Source organism: Heterocephalus glaber, unplaced genomic scaffold, assembly GCF_053883595.1.
Source record: "Heterocephalus glaber isolate CG9 unplaced genomic scaffold, H.glaber_assembly_v1.0 deba00000331, whole genome shotgun sequence".
In the NCBI taxonomy this organism is placed as follows: Eukaryota; Metazoa; Chordata; class Mammalia; order Rodentia; family Bathyergidae; genus Heterocephalus; species Heterocephalus glaber.
Window position 1 is genome coordinate 6,010,965 of NW_028258142.1, and position 26,774 is coordinate 6,037,738.

The following is a 26,774-nucleotide window of genomic DNA, read 5'->3' on the forward strand; positions in this document are numbered from 1 at the left end:
TTTTCAAATTTTAGCATCAAATCTCCAGAAGGCCTTGGTAAAGTGAGAAACATGGCCCCTCCCCCAAAATGTTAATTCAGTAGGTCTAGAGTAGGGTCCAAAATTCTACATTTTGAACAAGTTCCCAAGTGATGCTGGGAAACAACTTAGAACCACTGTTCTGAGACAGAGACTAGGTACTGAGTGGGAGAGTACCTGCATTTCTACTTTACTACATAATTACAACATTACTGTATAAATTCACACTCCCATCAGTTGTACGTAAGCATTCTTGCTTATGTATATCTTATGCTCCCAACAATAGTCAGGTTTTTTATGTTTTTGCCAAATTAATGTATATAAAACTACACACTTTGTTCTAATTTAATTAGCATTTCCCTAAATTACTATCAAAGTTGATCAATTTTAAATTCAGTATTCCTTTTCTGTATGATGCCTATTTGGGTTATTTGTCCATTTTCTATCATTCTTTATTGATTTGTAATTGCTTGTCCTTCTGGATACTAATCTTTTATAAGTAGTACGTGCAAACACATCTATTCTCCCTTGTGACCTGTTAGATCATTTTCTTGATGTTTCTTCTTAATAAATACAAGTTGTCTATATATTAGTAACATCAAACATACTGATCTGTTCCCTTGTCACTTGTACCTTCTAGGATCTGTTTAACAATCTCCTACCTGTGCCAGTCACACTGTACAACTATTGTCCTGGATTGTCTTCTTTGCTTTTAAATTCTCTTATTTCTTTTTACAGAACTGGGGGGTTGAACCCAGAGCCTCCACATGAGCTACATTCACAGCCTCCCCCTTTTTTTTAAGACAGGGTCACTGAGTTGCCCAAGCTGGGTTTGAACTTGCGATCCTCCTGCCTTAACCCTACAAAGTGCAGGGATTACAGGTGTGCACCACCACACCCCAATAAATTGCCTTCTAAAAGTATCATAATTTTACCTTCTACATTTAAGCTTTAAATTACCCTACAGTTGATTTTTTTATTAATATGAATTATAAATGTATTGTACCCTAAGAAAGTTCCTATTTGGAAAGGAGCACTTAAATAGAATATAAAACAAGAGTCCCAAGTGAAATATTGATTAGGTATTAATCATTACTATAAATTGTTCTACTCTCTCATTGAGGCAAATAAAACATGAAAATTTGGGAGTCAATTTACTTTCCGGTTCCCCTTCTGTCTTTCTTAGACAGAAGTTATCTTTCTCTCAATAAATTCTTCCTACTCTTAAAAAAAATGAAAATTTTTGAATGTGAAAATTTGCAAGATTATTTGCAATTCAGACTATGATCCCTACCCCACCACACTCCAAGAAGAACCCCTAAAATATATTCAAATATCAAAAGTACAAATGGCCAATAATATATTAAAAAAATGTTCAGCATGTCTGGTCATTAGAGAAATGCAAATTAAAACAACACTGAGATTCCACCTTATTCTAGAAAGAATGGCTATCAACAAGAAATCAAATACTGTAATAACAAATGCTGATGAGGCTGCAGGGAAAAAGGAACCTTTCTACACTGTTGGTGGCAATGTAACTACAACCACTATGGAAACTAGTATGGAGATTCCTCAAAAAACTAAAACTGGAAATTCCATTCAACCCAGCTATTACCCTTCTAGGTATTCCTGCAAAAGAGTTAAAGATGATACATGCATACTCATGCATACTGTGATACAGTGATACATGCATACCCATGTTTATAGCAGTACAACTCATAATATATAAATCTTTAAAGTAGCCTGTATTCCTGATTTTTCTCTCACTGCTGAGACAAAATAGCCAACTCCCAAAGTTAAAGGGGAAAAGGTTTATTTAGCTCAGTTTGTTTAGGTTTCAGTCCATAATCAGCTGGCTCCAAGGCAGATTGGTACATGGCAGAGGGGTGTCACAGTGGAGAAATAGTTCATGGAGCCCGTATGGTAGCAAAAGCAACAAGGAAACCTTAAGCACGTCTTTCTGCCACTTTTATCTTATCCAGACTACTGGGAGGAGGGTGGTGCCAAACCAATCAGTGTACTAGTTTAGTAATTACATGCTCTTAATCCCAGCAACACACACTCTAGATTCAGCCACCTCTGAAAAAGCCACCCATGACCACATAAGGGTTTGGGGGACATCTAAACCCACACTGTAACACAGGCTATATGTCCGTCAACAAATGAACGGATAAGAAAATGTGGTATTTATACACAATGAGGGCAACTCTGCCATAATGAAGGATAAACTTGAGTCATTTGTAGGAAAATGGATGCACTTTGAGACCATAATGTTAAGTGTAATAAAGCAGACAGACACCCAAGCTTCAGTAGCTCATGGTTTCTCTTATATGAGAAACTCAAAATATAAATAAAGAACAAAATAAACAACAGAAAATAGGGAGATAGATCTTTTTCCAATGGGAGGAGGAACAACAAATGGAGCAGGAAAGGGGAAGAAATAAAAAAGAATTAAGATGTGTTATGTACCAACTCCCCATGAAGAATGCAATCATTATGTACTGTAAACATGTACTAATAAAAAATAAAAATAAGTGTCATCAAATATTGCATTTAAGGTTTATTCTTTAAAAAAAATTAAACATTAGGGAAGTAGGAACAGTCAACATTCTCAAATAGCACTGATTGGGTAATTATGGCTGACTAAATAGCCAAAGAGTGATTTTGAGATATATTCATACATACATATACATATATATGAGTGAAAAATCTTAAAATATCCATCTTCTTTGAGTTATCACTTGCTCTTTATACAGACAAAATATGTGTTAAAAGAACATTCATCATGGAACTCTACAACACAGAAAAAATGGAAACACTCTACTATCCAACAATGGGGGCAGAACAGATAAAGCAACCATGGCACATCCATACATTTGAATGTTGTGTAGATGATACAGATCTACATTCTTATGAAAAGACATGTATCATATTCAAGTAACTTATAAAAGCAGTTAACAGAATGCATGTACAATACTCATTTACTCATCAAATATTGAGTGCCTTGAGTGTGCCAGGAACCAAGCAAGTCACTGACAAAAAGAGATCTGTTCTGTGCCTCAAAGGATCTTACACACTTTTGAAGGTAACAGCCCAAATATATTTCGTCTTGTTTCTCTGGTTGGGATATGAAAGACATACATACTTTGGCATTATATATAGTAACTATTATATGTATATTACCAAGATAATTTATATGTATATATTACATTGTATATAAGTACATATAACAATATATAACATATACATAACTATGTATATATATAAAAATCCATGCAGCAATGTCACTCATATGATCTACAAAATGAATATACTTCCTGCCCAGCTGTAAGGATGACCAAATGAACAAGCAATAGGGTACTTAAATATTCATTACCTTGTAATGAATATAAAGGGAGAGAAGGCAGGTAGGCTTGTGCTGCTGCTGCTGCCTCCTGCCTGCTCTGCGATACCCCTCTGCCATGCCACCCTGCCTGGGACCAGCTAACTATGGACCAAAACCTCTATAAACTGTGAACTGAAATAAACCTTTCCTCTTTTAATTTTGGATGTCAGGTATTTTGTCTCAGTAACAAAAAAGGTAACTAAGACAAGTATCAAAGGCATGAAATACAAAGAAATCTAAAACGAACTATCACAGATTGGAAAAGACAAAGGAAACATGGCAACTAAATGGAATGTGAGATCTTGGACTGGATACTGAACCAGAAAGGCCATATCAGTAGGACAAGTCATGAAATTCAATGTCTTTAGCTGTATCGATTGCCTGGTTTCCATAACTGCATTATGGATACATAAGATGTTAACAACAGGGAACACTGGGAGAAAGATACCACAGGAACTCTCTAGACTACTATTGTAATTGTTTTATAACTCTAAAATTATTTCCAAGTAAAAAGTTTTTAAAAGTCATTTCAAACTGGGTGTGGTGCCACATACCTGTAATACCAGCACTCAGGAGGCTGAGGCAGGAGGATCGCCACAAGTTCATGGCCAGCCTGGGCAACATAGTGATGAAGGCAAGCCTAAATTACAAGGCAAGACCCTGCCTCAAAAAAAAATAAAAATAAAAATAAAGAGAGAAAAAGCAACAATAACAACCACACACACACAGTCAATTCAGATGAAAGATAAATAAGTATGAGAGATCACAAATTGAGTCTAACATAAAAATATGCTAGCTTCTCCAACAATTGTGCCTTAAAAATCTCAACAATTGTAATCTCAAAAACTGTAATTAAACTGAAATAAATAAATTATAATTTTTCAATAAAAGCCCATGATTGGGTACACTAGAAAACAGAATAACCTAGGGCACTAGTTTTTTCACCACATAAATGACCAATCTTATTTTCCCCTTTACTCTTTTTTAATTTATCTAAACTTATATTTATTTAACATCCAACGTGGACATGTAAATATGCTGGAGCCTAATGAGTTTTCAGAAATTTTCTTTATTAGTATTTGTAATACATAATGTTTACATTTCTTGTGGGGAGTGGGTACATATGCATAATACATCTTAATTCCTTTTTATCCCCTTATCCTTCCATGCCCCCATCCGTCTTCTGGTCTCCTTTTTTTTGTACATGTTTGCAGTATACAATGTTTACATTACTTGCTGATGAGATTTTGAAAATTGCAACATGTGTTTCCCAACAAGACTGTAACCTCTATGAGGGCAATATGTTTATCTCATCCTTAACTGCGCCCTGAATAACTTACAGACAACACCACACATTAATACATTACAATATTTAATTGCTGAATGAATGATTATAAGCATCGTGTAAGGCAGTAAAGCTCAGTGACTAAAAACATGGGCTCTGCAGTCAGGCTGCTTTGGTTCAAATGCTGGTTCTGTGATTTGAGGGTTGCATGACCTTGTAAAAACTATTCATTCCAAGTTGAGTTTTCCATAAATGGGTAAAATATAGTACATATCTCAAATGATCTCTAGAGATTAAATAAGATCATGCACAATGTTTATACAAACTAAGAATTCAGAAACATTATTTCCATTGATTTCTGAGTTTATTGCCTTTCCCTGTTCCTTAGTAGTGAGTTCCTATTATTTATAAAACTTCCAGTTTTCTAGACTATACTCACAGGAACCAAATTGTTAAGAGGAGAACATTATATCTGGAAACTAATCGTTGAATGAAAGCAATAATACTCAAATTGAAAAACCTAGCAAAAATAACATCAGAAACTAGTTCACATCTCTATTTTCTCCCCCAAAAGGTTCTCCTTCCAGAACTAAATTTTAGTTCTGAATTTTATTTATTAAAATTAATCTATCAACTAATTCCTTTATACTCCAACATTGCCATCAACATCTGCCTGCCTCTTGCAGGTCTATTTCTGGGTTAATAGTCCAGGTGGTTGGAATTGCTAATCAAACAGTTCTCATAATCATGATCTACGTATATAATTACCATTAGCAAGATATTACAGCCACAGAAGAATAATGATAAGAATATAAATCTTTTTCAAAAAATACATTCAAGAGTTTTGGACACCACCAGTGCAGCAAGAAAGTCAAGACACACATGTATATATGTACTTATGTGTATGTCTGCATGTATTACACATAGACACAATCTTATATACATATAACTCTTTCCTTTCTCTCTGTACTTTTCGCACTCCTAAAGCCAGTATCTTGTAAATTAAGTTCTATAAGTATTTATCAACAACTCTCTATGCACAAGACAACATGCTAAGGACCCATGGGGTGTAAAGTATAATACACTTGCTATAATCTGGTGAAGGAGAGTGATATACATTTGCATTCACACACACATATATACACGATGGAACTGAGGCTATGGTCCTCTGGAATTTACACTCCTGTATACAACTGTCTACTCCATTATCTCCACTGAAATGAACCCATATTGAAATCATTGTGACCACTACTCCTGATATGTCAACTTTACTGGATTAAGAAATGCCTAGCTGATTAGTAGAACATGATCCTGGGTGTATTTGGGTGGCCTTGGGTGCTATATACGGTCCTCACCTATTCCTCTTTGGCACTGTTACCACTTTGCTTCCATGTTTCAGTCTTGCTTTTCTATCCTCCATTCCTAACTTTTGGAATTGTAGTTTACCCTGTGATAACGTACCTTGGGATTATGTAACTTCTTTTTTATTTCTGGAGAGATTCATAGCTAAGAGATAGCCTTGAGTCTCAGAAGAAAACTCAGACTTGAACTTCTGAAAAATGCTGGACCTGTTGAGGCTTTGGGAAATTATTGCATTTCTGGTTGTACATGGAATAGTGCTATTGCATTACGAAGAATCATGCCTTGCTTGTCTTTATTTGGAGATTAAGTATGGTTTAAGGAAATGCTTTTGGGTGTAAAGCTGACAAGGGATGGATGGTGACCATTAATCATGATACATACGTCAGCTTCACTGGATTAAGAAATGCCTAGCAAGCCTGGCATGGTGGTGCATGCCTGTGATCACAGCACTCGGGAGGCTGTGGCAGGAGGATCGCTGCAAGTTCAAGGCCAGTCTGGGCTACATAGTGAGTTCAGGGCCAGCCTGAACCACAAAGGGAGACCCTGCCTCAAAACACCAAAAAAAAAATTTTTTTTTCATGTTTTTAAATGCCTAGATTAGTAAAGCACACTCCTGAAGGTATGTGGAGACAAGGTCTTGGGTATTACATATGGCCCCTCGTCAATTCCTCTCTGCACTGTTTCTCTGCTTTGCTTCCTGGCCACCATAAACTAAGCAGCTTTGCTACACCATGCCCTTCTACCATAAGGTTCCACCCACAGAGCCTGACCACTATCTACTGAATCTCCTAAACTGTGAGTTAAATCTTTCCTCGTTTAAGATGTAGGAGTCAGGAATTATGTTTCAGCAACAGGAAAGATGACTAATACAATTATCTTCCCCAAGCACCTGCACACCTTCCACTGCTGCCCATTCTATAGCTGGACACTAGGATCTACCCAGTTGCCTAGAGCAGATCCCTGGTGTCTTAACTCCTGCATCTCGCTTCTCACCCATTCTGTTACCAAATTCACTGTACTAACTGAACACATACAATCCATCCCCTTTTCCTACCTCTCATGCCACAATTTTTGTTCATTTAGAACTATCCATATCTCATTTAGAAAAAATGCAACAGCCCGCAAAGGTCTCTTTACTCCATGCTTACTCTTCTCCAATAGGTCTGAAGAGTTGCAACAAAAGTAGTTGAAATGACAAAACACTCAGAAATGCCAACATGGTACGCACATTCTTCAAAGAGGCCTCTCCAGTCTTCTTTCACATCTCTACATAGTCCATGATCTAGCTACCCTAAACACCTTTTAACTCCTGAAATATTCCATGTTACTTCTTGATGCCTATATATCTTCTACCTGAAACTTTACTTCCCATCCTCTCTTCATCTATTTGCCCAGCTGGCTCCTACTCATTCTTTGGATATTATGGCATTTCTCCCTAATTGCTCCAAATCCAGGTTAAATGATTGAATGTTTTTGCTTTTAGGGCTATGTAGATGTCAAGCTGCCTTTTTTTTTTGGTACCGAGGATCGAACTCAGGTCCTTGCACTTTCGAGGCAGTTGCCGGAACTCAAAATACCTTCTTATTCTGAAGGAATCCTTCACAATGCAGGTCTTTCTGAAATATAAGTCAGACAGAACAACTACTCTTTCTGCTCCTTAAAAGCTAGAATGGTTTAGCTAATCTCATGTTCCCATCTATAACTTTAAACATGAGAAAAAAAATGTCACAGTCAAGAGATTTTCCCAGTGTCAGAAGAGAGTCAACGGTCTAACAACAAAGGTGGCAGTTTCTCCAGTGGCTGTGTTGCCAGAAGCAATATTCTCACCAGACAATGTACAGGATATGACCTAGGCTGTGACATCAACCACCCAGATTTTTTTTTGGCTCCTATCCATTTTTCAAGCCCACTTCTCCAGTCTTCCCATCAATTCTGAAAGCTGGCTATAGTTTTCCAGTAAGTTTCTTTTCTGCTTAAGTCAGCCAGAGTCCTCTTGCACAGTTGACAACCAAGAATCATGAGTAGCACTGTGATATTGTGTCCCCCTACTATACTGCACTAACATCAGATTGTACAGTCAATGGCATTTACTGGCTATACTCCCTGCTATCCAGTTCACTGATTTACCCTAGTAAAATGGGTAGCACAAAGCAAGAAAGAAATAAATGTTTTGTGAATGAATTATATACTCCCAATAGTAATCAAAGTTGAAAAAGAATACTTTCAGTGGAGGGCCACCTTGTATTCCTAAATACCCAATGTCAACTCCTGCCAAGTGTGTCAAGGAACCAATTAGAACTATATAAATGAATTTACTCTTTTCACAGATTTACCAACTAGGGATTCTTCTCACCACCTGAGAAACAAATCACTTTTTTTCTTTTCTTTTTTTTTCCCCTGTGGATGGAACCCAGGGTCTTTGCACAAGCTACATCATTTTTTATTTTGATACAGGATCTTGCTAAATCACTAAGTTGCCCAGACTGGGCTCAAACTTACAATCCTCCTGCTAAGAGAAGAACCAAATTAGAAATCTACTTCATTAAAGTGAGAATTCTCCTGCAATAAAAACAAGTCTAATTAGAATGAATGTTGAGGAAATCTCTCCTTGACCAAAGGAATGCCCACAGAACCTTGAAACCTAACTCAAATACTATTTCCTGCAAGAAACTTTTACCACTCCCTGCCAGGAAGTTAGCTATAATTTCCTCTGTACTCATGTATCTCTATTTTGGTACTGGAAAATATATATTTATTAATGTATCTGCCTCCTCAACCAGATCTCAAAATCATCTAAGGAAGTATGTTACTATCTCTAGCACCTAGGATGGTGTTTGGCATAAAGCAAGAACCAATATTTTTGAAATGGAACCACTCTGTTTTGCTTTAAAAGGTGCCAGTGCAACTCTTATGATCCAACTTTTCTGTAAATCTGAAAATATTCCAAAATAAACATTTTTAAAGGCACCAGGAGTAACTCTTATCAGCAATTTTCACACCTACCACACATCATGCAAGAAGACATAAGCTACTAGACAGCTTTGCTTTGTGGTTGGAGTCAGTAATTTTGCTTGCAACAAACATGAAAAAAGAATGAGCAACAAACATTTGAGATTTGGGTCTCAACACTAATTTTGATCAAGCTATTTAACCTGGGCCTCAGTTTGTAAAATTAGAATAATTCCTACTAAAGGAGGTTGCTGTGCTATGTGTAGTACAGCAGTATATACAGAGTATGTCATATGACACATGAGCTCTTCTAGTCACTATTAGTCCCCTTCCCTATACTGTGTTCGAACTAGACTAACACCTCTCACCACAAAACAGACACATAATGTTCTACTCCCACAAGGCATAGACCGTAAAGTTGTAACATATCGCTATTAAACTATGACTGTCTATAAAACAATCCCATTTGTGTGTTCAGGGACTCCACCTTGCCAACATGTCCTATTCCAGAACTATTGAATGAAATATGCAAATAGACCACTCAAAACCCTACACAAACGACGGGGGTCACCAGCTATTGTCACTAATCTACACAGATTAAAGTCCAGAAAGAGGGCAAGCGCACTCGGAACACGCTAGCTGGTTAGAGGAGGTCGTAGACGAACACCCTCTGCTGCCAGGTGTCCAGCAGCCTGGGTCTCCTTGCAGCTGTGCAGAGCCCAGTGAAATCTCGAGGGGCTGAGGCTCTTCACTTTCAGACACTGTGCTCTCAGTCACCCGCCCGCGCGACCACCCGCCCACACTAGCGCCGCTTAACCGAAGGCGATGCGAGTGGCAGCTATGCAGCTGGGGAACTTGGGAGTGACACCCGAGTGGGTGGGCTGGGAACTATAAACTTAAATCCTGGCAGCTTCACAGTCAGCGGAGTGCTTCTTCCAAGCAGGCAAGAACGGCCCCGATTTAGGGGCAGGGGTGCGCACGGAGGACGCAGACAAGGGGCTATTTTTGCGCTGGCAGAGGGTGCGGCAGGGGAAGCCGAGGCCCGCCGGGACCGTTGCCCAGGGGGGCCCTCGAGAGCGGTAGCCCGCGGACGCCGGGACGCGAGGCTGCCCTCGGGGCTGGCCCGCTGAGCGAGCAAGTGGAAGCGCACGGACGCGGCGGGGGCACCGAGACAGGACTGTGGCCAGCGAAGCGGCGTGTGAGAGGTAGCGAGCGAGGGCGTGTGTCCGGGATTGAGTCTGGGCGGGTATCGGAGGGAAAAGCGAGCAGGAAGGGGCGGAGGCGGGGGGAGGGGGGAGGAGAAAGAGCGAAGGGCCCTGACGGGACTCTGGGCGTCTAGCTGCCCGGCTCCGGGCCTTCAAGCCACCGCCCCCAGGCCCCGCGCTGACGCTGGACGGTCCCCGCCTCCAGACCCCCCTCCCCACCAGAGAATAACTTACCTGTTTGCCCACGGAATCGTTCCTGCTCGCCCCTCTGACTGACTCCTCCGGCTCACCGTCTTCCCTTTGGGAGGAAGAGGCGGGACTTCCTGTCTCTCCGTTGAGAGACTTCCGGCGGTTCCCAAGGTCTCTGTGGTGAATGGAGCGCAGGATACCGCAATTTGAAAAACAAGGTCTCCCAACTACTTTAGTAAAATCCAATTTGAGTTCCTACTTTTTGCCCTGAGTGGCTGGCAGTGCCATGTATCAACTTGTTTTTCACCCATCAGCTTTCACCGGAAGTTCCTCAGAGATAAAAGGAAATTCTACCCCTCCCCTCGAGTAGAAAACGGAAAGCCGGATGAGTCACTCTAAAGAGAGGGCGACTGGGTCGAAAGACGGATGGTGTCAGCCAGGGAGGATCACCTGAGATTTCCAGATTATGTCAGAGCAGGTTCTTCCTGGGCCAATCCCACCCCTTTCCTGACCCCCTTCCTCCACCACGGAGGGCTGTTCCTGAAACACCTGCTGTGCTTGGCGTCCCCACTACCTGCTTTCCTATGTCCGCCAGGCTCTTGTCGCTTCTAGTGTACTGATTTAAAGAAACTATAATTATTGGCCGTGTGAGGCGCTTATGCTGTCCCAGATTATAAGAACTATCGAACGACGGTAAAATGGGATCCCCACTCAGGGAACGCACAGCCGAAGGGTGACACGAATGCGATTAAGCTGAATGTAACTGGTGGACCATTTCGGCAGGGGAAGATGAAAATATCTTTCGTATTAAAAACTTTATCGTCTGGGTATGGATGTGTGTTCGAGTGTTAACAGCACAGCACAAGAAATTCTTAGGAAGAAAGGATGTGATTCCAGGGTACAGTGCTTGCTGTCTTCTTGAAAGTCCCACCTTGAACCTCACTTCTTCTGAAACTCAAAATTTACTAGGAGGACCCTGAGTAGATTATAAATATATCGCAGCCTGGTAAATGCTGTATATAGAAGTGGACGGTAATAATCCTGACAAGGGGTCCAAACTCACCCCTGGGCTCTTCACCAGTCACTCATTACAAGCATAATCTGTGTTTTCTTTTTAGGGATTTAAAAAGCAGTTTTTGCTTAAAAAAACAAAAAACCTCTGACTCTTTACTTAGACCTACAGATGTCCAATAGGTAACTAAAAGTAAAACAAAGCTTGATCTGTGTTTTGTAAAACTGGGACAGATCCTCAGCTCAACATACAGCCCTGTTAGTGATTTATGAAATGTCTAAAAGTTGGCAAAATAAGCTTTATTAACCCTAAATTTACTTAGCTTATCACCCTTGAACACCTACACCCCAAAATCCCCAGAGCCTTAAATTTGTGGTTCCTTTGGATTCCAGAAGAGCCTTAAATGGCCAAGACTGCCCCAAATCATAAGGATTTATCTTATGGAAGCCAAATCACCGTCAAGCTATGAGGATTTATAATCCACTAGACCAGTGATGGTGAACCTTTTAGAGCTTTAAATGATACCAACAGCCCACTGGGGCACATAGGTTTGCTGCCTCTGGACCAGACCCTTGCCTACCCCAGGTAAGCTTTAAAACCTGCCCTCTTGCTTTTGTGAGTGGGCCAATCTGATCATCAGAATGGACCCCCTCCAGCTACTCAAGCTGGAGTCCTTTCTTATCTCACCTTCCAGTTACAGCTTTTTTGCCTGTAAACTTACTGTCATTTTAGTTTTAATTTCCTTGTTCAGTGAAACAAGGACCCAAGGTAGTCACTCCTTCAGGTCAGACTGAAGATAAGAATTTTGACTTTGTTTTGTGATCATAGGGAAACATTGTAGTGGGATGTTATCAGATTTATATTTAAAAAGGTAATTCTAAGTAAGTAGGATAGGCTTCCAGACCAAATTATCTCTCAACCCAAATTCCTGGTACAATTCAGTTGCATCAGAGTGCTTTCAGGTGATAGTCTCTTACTTTTTTTAATACCATTGACAGAATTTTTTGTCAATGTTATCTGATTAAATTCCCATTGTAACACTTGATTTGTTATCCTCACAGTAGGAAACTGCAGTTTAGAAGAGCCAAATGTCCCCAGATCACATATTTAGTAAAAGTGAAATCCAACTGTCAATGTCATCGTCAGCTTTTTCCACCATCATGGTGATTCAGTTTAGGGTTAGGGTTTTGGGGGGAGGGTTTTGGTACCAGGGACGGAACTCGGGTCCTTGCGCTTGCGCAGCAAGTGGTGAAACCACTGAGCTAAATCCCTGGCCCTAGTAATAGTTATTTTTAAGTTGTAGCGAAAGAAGTGGAAATTTTCCTCAGAACAGGTGACCAGCCTGTCAATATTATATTTATTCCATTAGCCAGCATTTATTGGATACCTGTTATGTATAAGTAAAACTACATTCTTTGTTGTTCATGTGAAATTTACCTAAAATTTTTGAAAATTTAGTACATAATATGATCTCAATAGATAGACCAACAGTTTTAACCTTGTATGACAAGATGATAAATTTCTTGACAATAACAGTAGCCAGTACAAGTCTCCATGTGGATTAGGCATTCTCCCGGCCTTTGGGTGATTTATCACTCTAAATTTCTTACCTGGAGATATATTTCACACTTTATCTTTCTCCCTTAAACAGTAAAGTAAAACCTGAGTTTATTTTTCAGTTCTGTCATCCATTATTTTCCCGAGACAGTAAGTTTACATTATAATACAATGTTAAGGAAGTTAATTTCAGAAGTTAATTTCACATTTCCAATTGATAGGTTCCATTGGTCTAATTAAACTCTGACTTTCTGACTCTAAGGGTGGCATTCACAGCAACTTCATGTTTTTTCCTCCACTTTTTTCCTCTTTCCTCCTTCCTCTTCCTCTTCTTCCCCATCCCCCTTCGTCCTCCTTCTGTTCTTGTCTTGCTCTCTCTCTCACTCTCTTGCACTCTACAAACACACATACATAACAACACACACACACACACACACCTCTAATTTAATAAAGCTTCACAGGGACCACAGAGACTCAAGATGAAGGCAGACAGCACCGGTGACACACCCCCTTGCTCAAAGCAATCCATGCTAGGAAATTCCATTTACATTCAACAAAATAAATCATTTTATTAAGTCAGATTTTCTTTTACTTACACAATGAAGCAATTTATTTATTTATTGGGGGGGGTACCTGGGATCAAACTCAGGTCCTGCCGCTTGCAAGGCAGGCGGCAGAACCACTGAGCTAAATCCCCGGCAAAGCAATTTAAATGATACAGAAATATTATTACAATCTACCTCAGTTGCAGTCCAAGAAAGTTGCAAAGGAAACAAAAAATTCCAGACTTCATAAGTAAAATATGTATAAGTAACTCCGTAAGTTTTTTTTTAAAAAGTATAATATAAGTTAAAAAATGCATCTAATGGAAAACTAAATTAAATTATTGTAATTTAAAGACATGGAAAGTGATAGAGTCAGTTTTTTAATGTATCCATCATGAAAGGCTAAGAGATACTATGTTAATAGTACAAATCTTAGTGGTTTGTAACAAAAATCAATATTCTTAATTCCTGTTATATCACACTTTTGCTGGATCTTGCACTCCATGTCTCCTCTCTGTAAGACCCAGACTCATGGAACACCCATCTCTGTGTTAAAGGAACATAGAAACAATAGAACATACAGTGGTCCTTAAAGCTTTGGACTATGAGTAAAACACTTGTCTGTTCACATTTCACTGCACCAAGGAAATTAACATGGCCCCAACTGACTTTAAAAAGCTGGAGAAGCTTTGTCCTGTTTTGTTTCTAGGAAAAAATGAAAACTTTTGGTGAAGAGCATTGATGGCCATCTGTAGAAAAAGACAGACTGAGACTCAAATAGGCATGATTTCTTGTTTCAGTTTAATCATTTACTACTCTGTTACCTAAACTTTCTGAGGCTCAGTTTCTTAACAAATGAGAATGATGACAAGCATGTATCCACGTCAAAGACTTTCTGAATGTTAACTTTCACTAGTGTCAAATTAAAGTTTTAGAAAGTTATTCAAATTTAAAAATGTAGGGCCGGGGATTTAGCTCAGTGATTCCCTGCCTCGCAAGCACAAGGTCCCAAGTTCGATCCCAGACACACACACACAAAAAAGTATCATTCCCTTGAAAATGATGGTAAAATGTAAGATAGCTGAAAAGATAACACAAAGCCCTTGTACCACAAGGCTTTTAGAAGCAGATAACAAAATAAACCTCTACTGATTTAGTTAATAAAAATAGTTTGCTCACAGAAAACTTGGAAGCCCAGAGGTGAATGAGACTCTGAGCTATTATGCAGCTGCATCTTGGTAACGAGGGCCTAGATTTTTTCTTCTCTATCTCCTCTCAAATTCTCAGTCACATTCAACTTTAAGCTGATAGTAAGATGACTAAAATGACTCCAGGAATCATAAAAATATTCCAAGAAGAAAACAAAACTCCTTAAGATATATTCATTCATTCATATTTTCCCTCTCTCTCCCTCTCCTTCTCCCTCTCCCTCTCTCTTCTTTTACCCATGTAATTGTTTCCTTTGGAATAATTTCATACTTAATAGTAAAATTGAAAGAAAAATACAAAGAACTCCCAGGTATCCTGCACTGAGATTCTGATTATCCACCTTTTCCCCTGTTTGCCGTATTGTTTTATTAATGTCCAAAGAACATGGATAATCTTTGGCCATGATACAATTATCAGGATTATGAATTAACATGATATAATATCTTCATCTGGTAAACCAACCTGATGCATATTTATACTCATTTTTTTATTTTGTTTGCTTATATTTTGTACACAATTTAAAGAATTTCCAAAAGGGATTATAGATGAAAGTTGTAGATGAAGGATAGAAAAAGCCAATAGTAATACAATGGGAGACCTTACTAAAATTATATTAATAATGACCAAACACTACATTTAAAAGAGAGAATACCAGAATTGCTTAAAATGTTTTCGAGACATTGGTAGTAAAATGGATACCTATGGAAAATATGTTAAATGAAATAAAGCATCCCCACAACTTAAATATAATATGGCTCCTCTCATTTAAGTCAGGTCAAGTACAAACAGAGAACAAAATGAAGGATTGACAGGAAGCAGGGAGACAGATATTTTGCAAATGGGAAGGGTTCCAGGAGGCTGAGAGAGGGAAGTAAAAAGATCTAAGATGTGTCATGTCCACATGCCAAATACCCACAATGAATGTAAACATCGTATGTTGTCAACATGAACTAGAAATAATAACGATAACAGTAATAATGAAAATGGGAAGGAGGATTCAGAGATGGAGAGAGAGAGGTGAGTGGCGAGGGGAAGGGGATTAAAAAACAATCAAGATGTGCCATGCATATGTACCTACTCCCTAAGATGAATGTAATCTTCATTTATGGCAAGCATGTACTAATAAAATAAAATTTTAAAAAATATACATTTCAAGAACCAACAGAGAAATGGAAAAAAATTGAAGGCAAATGTGTTATGCTTTGTTTTTATTTGTAATCATAAGAGAAACATTTTAATAAACCCTTAAATTCTTCTCCATTAATGTGATTTAAATAGTGAATTTACATAAAGATTAAACTGATCTATTTACCTAATTTCAGCTGTAGAAAAATGATTCTTTTTCTGTGTATGTTTATACCATCACACCCAATCAACCCAAACAAGATGGTTAACTAAAATGATTAATAAGTGCAGCATTAGCTGATGGCTTTAAATTTAGAATGTGTTACAGATGTCAGGCTTGATTAGTTCTCTATCTAAAACTGATGCTATTAAAAGCTTTGAGCAGTTTAGATGTAGTCATTGAGTAAAATTTCAATGGGGCGAGAGAAGTTGTATCAGGATTGATTCTTCATTGAGTTTCCTTGCGCCGAATGGGGAGGAATGGAGAGAGAGAGGAGGAGGGAGGAGGGAGGCTCTTTAATGATGATGGGAAGAACAGGAAAGAGGGGAGCTGATCAGGTAGCATCAATCATGGCAAAGGTAAAGAAGCTTGGAATTTTTTTTTTTAATCTCATATTTGGTTCTGCCGCCTGCCTCACAGCGCAAGGACCAGAGTTCGATCCTCGGTACCAAAAAAAAAAAAATCTCATATTTATACAAGGAATCCCAAATGGTATAAGGGTATGAATATTGATCATTTCAGCTTCAGAACTTTTCAAGAAGCAAGAATAATAAATGAAGGAAAGGCAAAAGGTTAATACAGCACCATGCCTTAGTAACTCCTCTAAAAATGAACCCATGGGGAAGTCATTGTAGTCAGTGGTGGAGACCAACATTTTTATTAGTAAGGTAAAAGGAAAGCATGGCAAAAGTAAAGGTGATATAATTTCTGTCAGTCACTGGATGAAATGATTTTGTGTTATGGGCATTGCAGAAGCTAGAATGAAAATGGAGGGGTTATGGCCATCAAATAGCAAGGTGAGGGTCCAACCAACTGAAGAATTATCCTATGTGAACTTGAAGATTAGACTGAATTCGATCCTGGGACTGTAGTGCACAGATTCAAGGAAATTAAGCAGAAGGTAGCTATGATGTTAGGAAGGTGAGTGATAAAGGATGTTAAATTATTTCCAGTGTTTGTGCCTTTAAAATATTTTATTATTGCTCCAAGTATCTCAAGACATTTTAAATGAGAGGGAAAAAATCTTTGTTAGAGCAACATTCTATGCTTATTTAGATCCCATCCCTGTCTGGGGACATGGTGAGGTGAGGTGTGTCCGTGGGTCATGTCCGTCTGGAAGGTTCCTGTCATTAATGCAGTTTCGCCATCTCCAAGAAAAAGGCAGCAAATAATTTGGACCCCTCTATGTAGTTCCACCTAACAAGGAAAAACAAAGAAAAACTTGGTTAAAATTTCCAGTCAAATGAAGAAGGAAGAGTCTACCATTTAGACAGGAAGACCTGAAATTATAAATTCAATCTTAAGTATCTAACACAATTCTGAGATCCCAGGTAAATTCAGTGGGGAAACAGCATTATTATTAAGATGAGAGGGGGCCAAGAGATGGGATGGGGAGGGAGGGGAAGGGAAGGGGTTGTAAAAGAATTAAGATTTGTTCTGTACGTGTGTCAATTCCTCCATGATGAACGTAATTAGTATGTACTGCAAACGTGCTAATAAAAATAAAAACTTGAAAGATGGTAATAAGTACTGGACTCAAACCCAAAAAAGACCGTTTTCCTTGTTTTCATATCATTGACAAGACAGATATCAGAGTCAAACATATTCTCACTGATCTGGGAGGCCTAGGAGCTTTGTATAACCTGCCATAATGTATTATCAAACATACCTAAATGTTCTTTTTTGTAGACTGAATGTCATGTCTTCTAACATTCAAATGTTCAAGCCCTCACTCCCACAGTGACCGGAGGTGAGGCCTTCTAAAGATGGTAAAGTTAAATGAGGTCAGAAGAGTGGGCCTTAATTCCACAGGCCTAGTGCCCTTACAAGGGAGGAAGAACCACCAGAGCTCGCTTTCTGGATAGTATGCTCTCTCACATCTCCTCTCCACCTCTACTTTGCCATGTAAAGATGGCAGTCTGAGAGCCAGGAAGAGACCCCTCTCCCGAAACTGAATCAGCCAGCAGCTTAACCTGGGACTTCCTAGCCTGCACTACTATGAGAAAAGAAATGTCTGTTGCTTAATCCACACATGCTGGTGTGCATATCTGGTATTCACTATTCTCACAGAAGATGACTGGAACCCACCCACACGGAGCCTCTGGGCTTGGGAAGCAAGCCCAACTGCACAGGGGCGTGCTAACCTGTTGATCTTCTCATTCTGAGAGTGCTCTCCGTCATCAACAGCCCCCAGTGGAAGCATCATCACACTCTTTTGGATAATGTCTTGGAATAGTTTGGCAATAGGAATGCTTGATCCATCTTGGATCATATCAGGTTCTGTTCCAAACACTGAAACAAAAAGGAAAGAGAGGACTGGAATAAATAATGATAAGACTAACTCCCACTAATATCAAATATCCTCCCACTAATATAAAATATCTCACAAATATCAAATATCCTTTTTGCTTTTTACTTTTTTCTTCTTTTTTTATTACATTTGGTGTCTAAGGTAAGCAAGATCCTTGGTATTATGTAATTTATATTCAGAAATGAAAATATAGTTGAGAAGAAACAAATAGATGCCTTTGTAACCACCTACATTTAAAATTTAATAGAATTTCTATTTTGAACCTATTTTAGAACATTTAGAATTCATAAAAGTTACAAATGTAGTACAAATCATTCCCGTATATCCCTGACTCTGCTTTCCAAGGTTTTGACATATATAATTGTTGTACAATGATTAAGAATTGGAAACTAACATTGGTACATGTTATTAACTACTTGGCAGACTTTATTAGAATTTAACCTGTCCTTCCCTTTTTCTATTTCAGAATCCAATACAGAATCCCATGCTTCATATTATTATTGTTTCTCAGTCTTCTATTTTTTTGTTGTTCTTGTTTTTGTTTGTTGAGACAGGGTCCGCTATGTAGTTCTGGCTGGCCTTGAACTTACTATGTGGCCCAGGTTAGTCTCAAACTCACAGTGAATCTCCTGTCTCAGCCTCCTGAGAGCTGGGATTACAGATATGTGCCACCCCATCCATCTTCTTAGTCTTCTAATCTATGACATTTCCTCAGTATTTTCTTGTCTTTCTTGAACTTGGATTTCTTAAAAAGTCTGATATTTGGCCTGATCTGGTCTGATATTTTCTTATGATTGAAAGAGGCCATGCCTTTTTGGAAAGACACAAAACCATGTGCCTACTTTTGTTTTCATCATAAATTAAATACTTTGGAAGTGGGACTTCATTGGTTTTTGTTGGTAACATAAATAAATAGTTGTCCTTAGCTAATCACCCAAATGTCACAATATGTCTTCTGCCTTTCAAAATATCCCATGAAATAGTTTCAACCATTATCCTAGGTACTAATCTAGACGGAGATGAGCTCAGACCTTCTAGGTCAGAGGACAGGTCACCAGTGATGTTGTGAAAATGAAAAATAAAGAAACAGAAGAACACATGCCACCTCTTCTTTATTCACAGGGCATGGTGTGAATGTGAATAAAGATGATGTACCTTGTTAGCTAAACTGGTTTACACACAGAAGACCAAAAGATGTCCTCTGCATTCTGTCAAGAGTATTTCAGGTCTTTTAATGGCTGTTAACCTTGACATTTCAAACATGTATCTCTTTAGCTGGTTTTACATTTGCCTTCCTAACTCTTCTTCCTCTTCTTTTCACTCTCAAATTTTACTGGTGAAAACCTGCTAAAATTTCAGGTGGCAGAAACAATGGATGTGGAGAAATCTGGCTCTAAGTGTTGGACTTGTGCTCTAATTTTTCATGTCTGTGTCCTTTAAACAGATAACTCCAATGGAGACAGTGCCACAGTGAGGTCTGGCCTTCCAATTCCAGCTCAGCCATTATTAGCAGTATGGCCTCAGGCCTTATCTGTAACATAAGGCTATTGGTCTGTATAAACATGTGCCAGTGGTTGCCCATCCAGCTTCTGGGGATACTGCAAAACTTTCTGTGCTTGGAAGAGCCCCATTTTGCTATTGTTGGCGGGGTGTCCACTCTGACACAGAAGCCACAGAGACTGGATATTCCTTATTCCTGCTCTGGCATCCAGTGCCCACACACATCCTCTCTGCTGAGCATATCACATGTCCTTTCCAGGATCTTTAAGTACATAGAATTAAAATTGGCACCACTGAGCAAATTCCAAACAAAATCATGCTGCCTTCTGGAGAACCAGTGTGACCTTAGGAAAAGATCATTGGTTCTAGAGTTGGATAGCTGTCATTGGGTTCCTCCTATGTTTTGTAATTTTATATAATGGGCTCATCTCTAGGAAGCCCTTCTATGGAAATATAATATGGTGACCTGGGCTGTGTCTCTCTACGGCAGTTTGATGTCTGCATCAGACAGGCAGTCCAGCTGTGGGTTTGTAAGAACTAAGCCAATCCCAAAAGATTCAATCCCATGTGATGATGGGTTGATGGTTAAAAATTATCAGAAGGGACTTTGTGTTCATCCAAAGCACAAGCAAAGATGGTGAAGCCTATATCTGTGTATCAATCACACACACACACACACACACACACACACACACACACACACACAGAGCTCTTTATGTAGTGGGTCTCATTGTTTTCAACTCCCTGCTTCATGCTGGCCCATAGCCATTACAGCACCAGCCTCTTTGTAATGAGAGCAGATGCCTGAAGGGCAGCCAGTGTCCCACTTATTCACTCCACTAGACTAGATTTTCCATTTCTAGCACTAAAGGATTTTCTTACTATCATACAAGCTGTCCTTTTAAAAGGATGTTTTGGTATGCTGGCCAACATTTCCATGAGTTTTGCATCAGGAGGGTTTGATGTTTTTCTAGTTCATCATTTCTCCCCCCAATTCAGGTCTCTAGACTGGAATTTGTACCCTGGCTTTGCCACTTAATAGCTGAGTGCCCTTCATCAAATAACTTCATCTCTTTAACCCTTAATTTCCTCCACTGTAAAATGAAGGAGACTGTTGGGAGCATTACATAATATAAGGGGGATTACAGAACAAAGTACCCTTTACATAGTACGCACTCAGTAATATGCCCTAGATGAAGAGGAGAGCTGACATTTGAGTTTTAAAAGTGTCTGCTGAGCCAGGCACATTTGCACATGCCTATAATCTCAGCACTCTTCAAGGCTGAGGCTGGAAGATTATAAATTCAAACTCAATCCAGACAACTGAACCACTTAACAAGACCCTGTCTCAAAATTTTTAAAAAGTTGGGGCCGGGGATTTAGCTCAGTGGTTTCACCGCCTGCTGCACAAGCGCAAGGACCCAAGTTCGATCCCCAGTACCAAAAAAAAAAAAAAAATTTTTTTTAAAGTTGGAAGGGCTTTGTGTGCAGTCCTTGGCTTCAGTCCTCAGTACTGCAAAAGAAGGAGGAGAAGAGGCGTCTGCTGATCCACCCACTGGTCCCAATGTAAACTGGAAAATGAAAATATCTTAAGGTCCCACCTGTTCTGATGGCTCTTTTTGCTGCAAGGTACTGAGTATCATTAGTATTTGCAATCCACGGTTGAACTCCTAGTACCATAGAAATAGCCATCTGGTTGGAACTATTTCTTTTGGAGAATACATCTTCAAGATGCTGCTTCACCTACAAGGTGACATTTTTGATAGTAAGAGATTTCAATTTGTTCTCTCAAGCATGCTTTATCAAGAAATTGATTGAAATCCTGACTTGAAAAATTAGAAAGCTGTGGTTTTTCCTTTATTCTGCCAGAGGGTACAACGTAGTGACCAGGATCTTTAGCAATAAGAACAGAGGCCCCGGGCTTCACCCAGTGGGGAGCACTTGCTCTCATTCTCCTTCTACCCCTGTACCTGCAATCCCTAACCCATCCCTAACCCACTCTGCTAAGTGTCTGCTAACAGTGTGTTAGAGTAATGTTTACTGAAAATTATGAGACAAAATGCAATGTCTCAATTAGAATGCCCTGGTTTGGGATTTATTAATATACTAATATTTGGGGAACATTAAGCATTTGGGAAATTTCAAAAAAATGGGAGCAATTTCAAGCCAGTCATGAAGGAGATCATTTCAGCACCTCTCCCTTCCCCTTAATCCCTTCCCAATGGCTCCTGTGGAAATCCTCCTAGGAAATCTCCTGTGAAGTATTTCTTTTATTTATTCCTTTAGCAGATATTTATTAACACCTATTATGTGCCAGGGACTGTTCTAGGTGCATGTGAGATAGCTGTGAACAAGAAGGGGAAAAAAGGTCCTGCCCTCCTGGAATACATATGTTGTGAGAGAAAGGGGCAATGCATACAAAAGAAAGGAGAAAAGGAAGGAGGAGGAGGGAAGGATGCTTTCTTTAGAATGTAATTAGTGCTAACAAGATCAGAAAAGAGGATAATGGAATCAAGAATGGCTGAGAGTTGAGATTTCCTAAACTCATTTATCCCGGGAACTATTTTCTGTTACACTAGCTAGAGGTAAATTGATGATGAGTTGGGAATTTAGACACATAACTACATCCAGGTAACATTTTCATTAAAATGGTTGTTTTCATAGTGTTGATTTCAGACATCGTGAAGAAACTAATGACTATGCCTGAGATTTTCTGGCTCCCTCCAAGCATAGGCAGTTACCTACTCCGTCTATGTGTAAAAACAATCTCATCTTTATAACTACCATCTAACCTTTTTAAATTTCCCATCACTACAACTACAAATGGTTATCTGACTACCCTAATTCCAAATAGTTGGGGGAAAAGTTTTTTAACTGAGCAAGACTGACAGTAATTTCTTGACATTTTGCCTGTTCTATTGTGCTACAAAAAAAAAAAAAAAAAGATACTTCAATGATAACAGCTGAACTGCTTGCCACACCATGGCATGAGGGACTTGGAAATGGTGCTGGTAGGCTGAGTGACACTGAACAATTGTTACCTGTTTTTCCACCATAGACACATTCATGTGAGGGACCAGTCGGATTGAAAATTTCCCTGTAACCCGGCCAGGTATGACTGTTTTAGTTCCAGGTTTATCAAATGCACCCTCAATCCCATGAATAGAAAGAGATGGGTACCTCCATAGGTGCATTAGAATTTCCTCCTAAATAAAAACAAAATCACCCAAAGAACATCTGGTTAAAACTCAGTTGAATTATATTGCTTGTATCACCAACAACTGTGCATCTGAGACCCACTCATGACAAGTAAATGAGCACCTAACTCATGTGTCAGGACTATCACTATGAGTTGGACCATTTCCTCAGAACGTGTGGCTTCTTCTGTGGTTTTTGCCTGCCCAAGCCAATGCCCACTGCCCCTTCTTGCGTAGGTATTAGTAATTTGTCATTAATAGACTCAAAAATTTGAGTTCAGCTATAAATTTCTATCCATGATCTTCGCAGAGATGTCTTGTGTACCACATTTTATTGTTCAGAAGATCTCAAAGAACTCTCCACATGTTTGATCAAGTTTCCTTTCTTTTTGCAGCCATCATAGACTTATTCTGAGAAAAGAAATATACCTTATAACAATAAACTCTACCTCTTCTTTTCAGCATGATTTTGGCTTTTTATAGTTCTCCCAGAAATCAGCCATATGTACCAAATACCTTAGCAGCAAATATTTTTAACAGGAGACAAAAGAGAAAGAAAAAAGTCTAAAATTTCCAGTAACAAATGCTTTGGGATCTGAATTTCCTTAGTACACAGAGGAAGCAATCTATTAACTTGTAGATTTGCCCCTCAGGCTGTTGGTTCACCCTGGAAAAATGAACAATAAGTGCTCTTGGAGCTGGAACAGTCTCAAACTTGTCCAAATCTTCAAAGAGTTAAGAAGTTTTACTTTCTAGCTACAGGCTGCCATGGAATGTAAGTTAATAAACTGACTTGGAAAAGCATGGCTGTGAAATCACTCATTCCTCATGGTTAGATTCCTGAAGCTAATGCCAGTTGGACTCTAGAAACCGTTTGATCTAGACCACAGGAAAGTGACTGTGAAAATTAAAATCTGCCTAGGAATTAACATCTTCTCTGAGTTCTAAAAATGTTCAGATTAGCATCATCTAGTGCTAATAAGATACCGCAAAAAATGTGATTTATTATCATCATTCCTTTCACATTAGCCATCAGCTTGTGGCCATACCTTTGTATCAAACAGAAATTTCTCAACTTGACTGCTATTCCGATATTGCTCGAGGTCCAAATCAATGGCTTCATACATTTCTTTTTCCTCCTCTGTAAGAGGAGCCACTTGGTCATAGATTCCAGGTATCAGGATGTGACCCGATGAATCCACTAGGCTACCTAAAAAATGCACATAGAGGGGCCAGGGATTTAGCTCAGTGGTTTCGCCGCCTGCTGCCTGCTGCGCAAGCTCAAGGACCAGAGTTCAATCCCCAGTACCAAAAAAAAAAAAAAAATGCACATAGAAAACAAAGCAAGGTAGAAATTACGAGTGTACTGTTGCTGTGGCCCCGGAGCGGGGCCAGGTGATGGCTCTTCTGGGTACAGCAGGGCCTCATGACTATCAGTGGTTTCCCTGGCCAGAGTTATTGGCTATAACTCCGCCCAGAAGATGACTATCAGGGGAAGGAGCTGTTTAACAGGTGGACTCAGCCTGAGTCAGATCCCCTGCCATGGTCACTTGGTCAGATATAGGGCTGAAACACAATGGATCTACAATAAACTTTATCAGGTGTGATCATCTGCATAATGTTCACGTTCTCAATCACATCTTTTATATCATAAACAAGGTTTATTTTTGTGCATTTTATACTAAATTAAAAGGTAATGTGTTAATTGTAAAAAGTTTAAAATATATATGTATACATACATGAGAAACAAGATTTCCATTATCCCTTCTCAATTGTCTCCTTTATATTCCCCCTTAATATAATTCTCATTTTTAATCAGAGGCATAATACCCTTAAAGTCTAACCTATCATGATCACAGAATCTTTTATTGTAAATGAGTATATATATTAGCCTGCTCTTTATGAAAGAGCTTTGGGATCAATCAGAGTGGAGAAAAACATCAACAGATATCTATAAAAGAAGCTGATGCTGAGATTTAGTAAACACACTTATCAAAGATAAACGCAACTGGAAGTGAGTTGATAAAGTGACACAAAAAAATGAGTCAGCTAAATGAATAATCTATCTAGGTACACTTTATTCAATTAAAGATCCTTCATAAATAACATTCCATATTCTTAATATGATTATAATTTGACAATTTCAGAGGATGAAACACTAAGCTCTTCAGGTTAATGTCAACAGTTACAAAGCGTGTCTTGAAGATCCTAGGCACTGATTCATAATGGCTATTGTACACCTCTTTTCTGGGTGCTGGATCAATGCTGGGATGTGAAGACACACAAGATAACCCCCACCTTCCACCAGTGAGGACATCATCTCTGACCACAAACTAACAAGTCTGATACCATGTGAGCAGATCAACAGGTTGCTTGCCTTTGTGTAGACACAATTCACCCTAACAAAATCCACAGGGAGAGTGGTAGTGTGAAATATAATAGGCTTCCCAGCATTTTGAGAATGATCTCAAGGGGTCTAAGTTTAAGGCTTGAATTGTGTCAAGGCAGCAGAGTGAGAAGGGAAAGCACCACTGTTCTATTTTCGGGCCAATTCTTCCTTCAGCCCCTCTCCTGATCCCATAGTGCTTCCCCCAGACTTTCTACTCCTTCTATGATTACATTATAGGGACAGTAGTATAGATCATTGTGCTCTGAATCTGAGTTACAGAGTCCCCACCCAACCCCTATTAATCCAGTGAACTGTATTGTACACTGAGTTAAGTGATTCAAACCCATTAGTCAGATCCAAGCATAAAAATAAGTTGGTACTGAAGGACTTGGACTGGCTATCATCACTTTGCTGCCTACACTTATTTTCACTAGAATCATAAAAAAAAACCTACTAATAATGCAATCACTAAATCTTTCTTTGAATGCCCATCCTTATACTCCTGCCAACAGTCTCCTATTTAAGAACGGAGCTACAAAAATTCCTAATACACACAGGCCCTACTAACAGTGCGGCTAGAAGGTGTAGCATCAAGGAGTGTGTGGGGCAAGGAGAAGAGCCCTGAAGAAGAATGACCAGTGATGAAGAGAAATGTCAAGCACAGGAGCACAGAGGAGACACACAAAGCCAATGAGACCATATGGCTATACAGTGGGGCCTAGGAGGCCAAGTGGGCACAAAGGCACCATCTTTATGGTCAAAATTTTTTTACTACTTGGCAAGACTTTAGGGTGTTTTTGACAAATAAATTTGAGTACTACAAACACCAAAATAAAACTACCTTCAGGGCCAGGACGCTCATGTTCATTTTATGAACCTGAATGATATTCTGTCATACTAGTTTTGACAGATGTTGCCAGTGGTGAGGATGGTGGTGACCCAGACATCCTTAGCAAATTAATCCAGGATTTAAGCAGAACTCGTTTTCCCAGCACTCACTGCACATGGCCAGCAAACATCCCAGGCCCCAGTTCTCAGCATCATTTTAAAAGTTCCCATCCTTCTCCCTTTCCACTTGAAATCATGCTCCTCAGAACATAACGCAAATCCTGAAGCCATCACCACCATCCTGAGAAATGTATGGCAGGCAGAGAGTGCTGCCTTGAAGATGCTCACAGGAAGCATAATCCTCATCCCCAGGAGGGCCTTGGAATTTTAACATTTTAAATAACACGAGATAGTACTTGCTTATAAAAATGCCCTTGGGTCAACCATCTTTTCTACATTGTAGCTTTTAGGAAATGCAGAGTCAAAAG

At 39.2% G+C, this 26,774-nt stretch overlaps 2 protein-coding genes and 1 long non-coding RNA gene across 12 annotated transcripts in view; 1 reads left to right on the plus strand and 2 right to left on the minus strand.

Moving 5' to 3' along the window:
- Positions 1 to 10,726, minus strand: part of Znf407 (zinc finger protein 407) — a 517,696-nt gene extending 506,970 nt beyond the window's left edge. Inside the window, exon 1 of one of the 4 annotated variants that reach the window (XM_087188891.1) lies at positions 10,439 to 10,722. The gene's annotated coding sequence lies outside the window, so the exon portion shown is untranslated. Of the gene's footprint in view, positions 1 to 3,957; positions 9,620 to 10,438 lie in introns of those variants that run through there. The other 3 variants (XM_021242148.2, XM_004861950.3, XM_087188883.1) reach the window with 3 other exon arrangements.
- LOC106010822 (uncharacterized) overlaps positions 9,825 to 26,774 on the plus strand; it is a 58,898-nt gene continuing 41,948 nt past the window's right edge. The window contains exon 1 of the long non-coding RNA XR_001184542.3: positions 9,825 to 10,204. This is a non-coding gene — a long non-coding RNA (uncharacterized LOC106010822). The remainder of the gene's footprint in view (positions 10,205 to 26,774) is intronic.
- The window catches only part of Cndp1 (carnosine dipeptidase 1), a 57,890-nt gene continuing 47,025 nt past the window's right edge, over positions 15,910 to 26,774 (minus strand). For all 7 annotated transcript variants that reach the window (XM_021242154.2, XM_004861945.4, XM_004861943.2 and 4 more), the window contains exons 8-12: positions 24,119 to 24,279; positions 22,914 to 23,078; positions 21,474 to 21,615; positions 18,206 to 18,353; positions 15,910 to 17,258 (exon numbers count right to left, since the gene is read on the minus strand). In XM_021242154.2, coding sequence (XP_021097813.2) covers positions 17,192 to 17,258; positions 18,206 to 18,353; positions 21,474 to 21,615; positions 22,914 to 23,078; positions 24,119 to 24,279 — 683 coding nt within the window. In that variant the 3' untranslated portion in view covers positions 15,910 to 17,191. The remainder of the gene's footprint in view (positions 17,259 to 18,205; positions 18,354 to 21,473; positions 21,616 to 22,913; positions 23,079 to 24,118; positions 24,280 to 26,774) is intronic.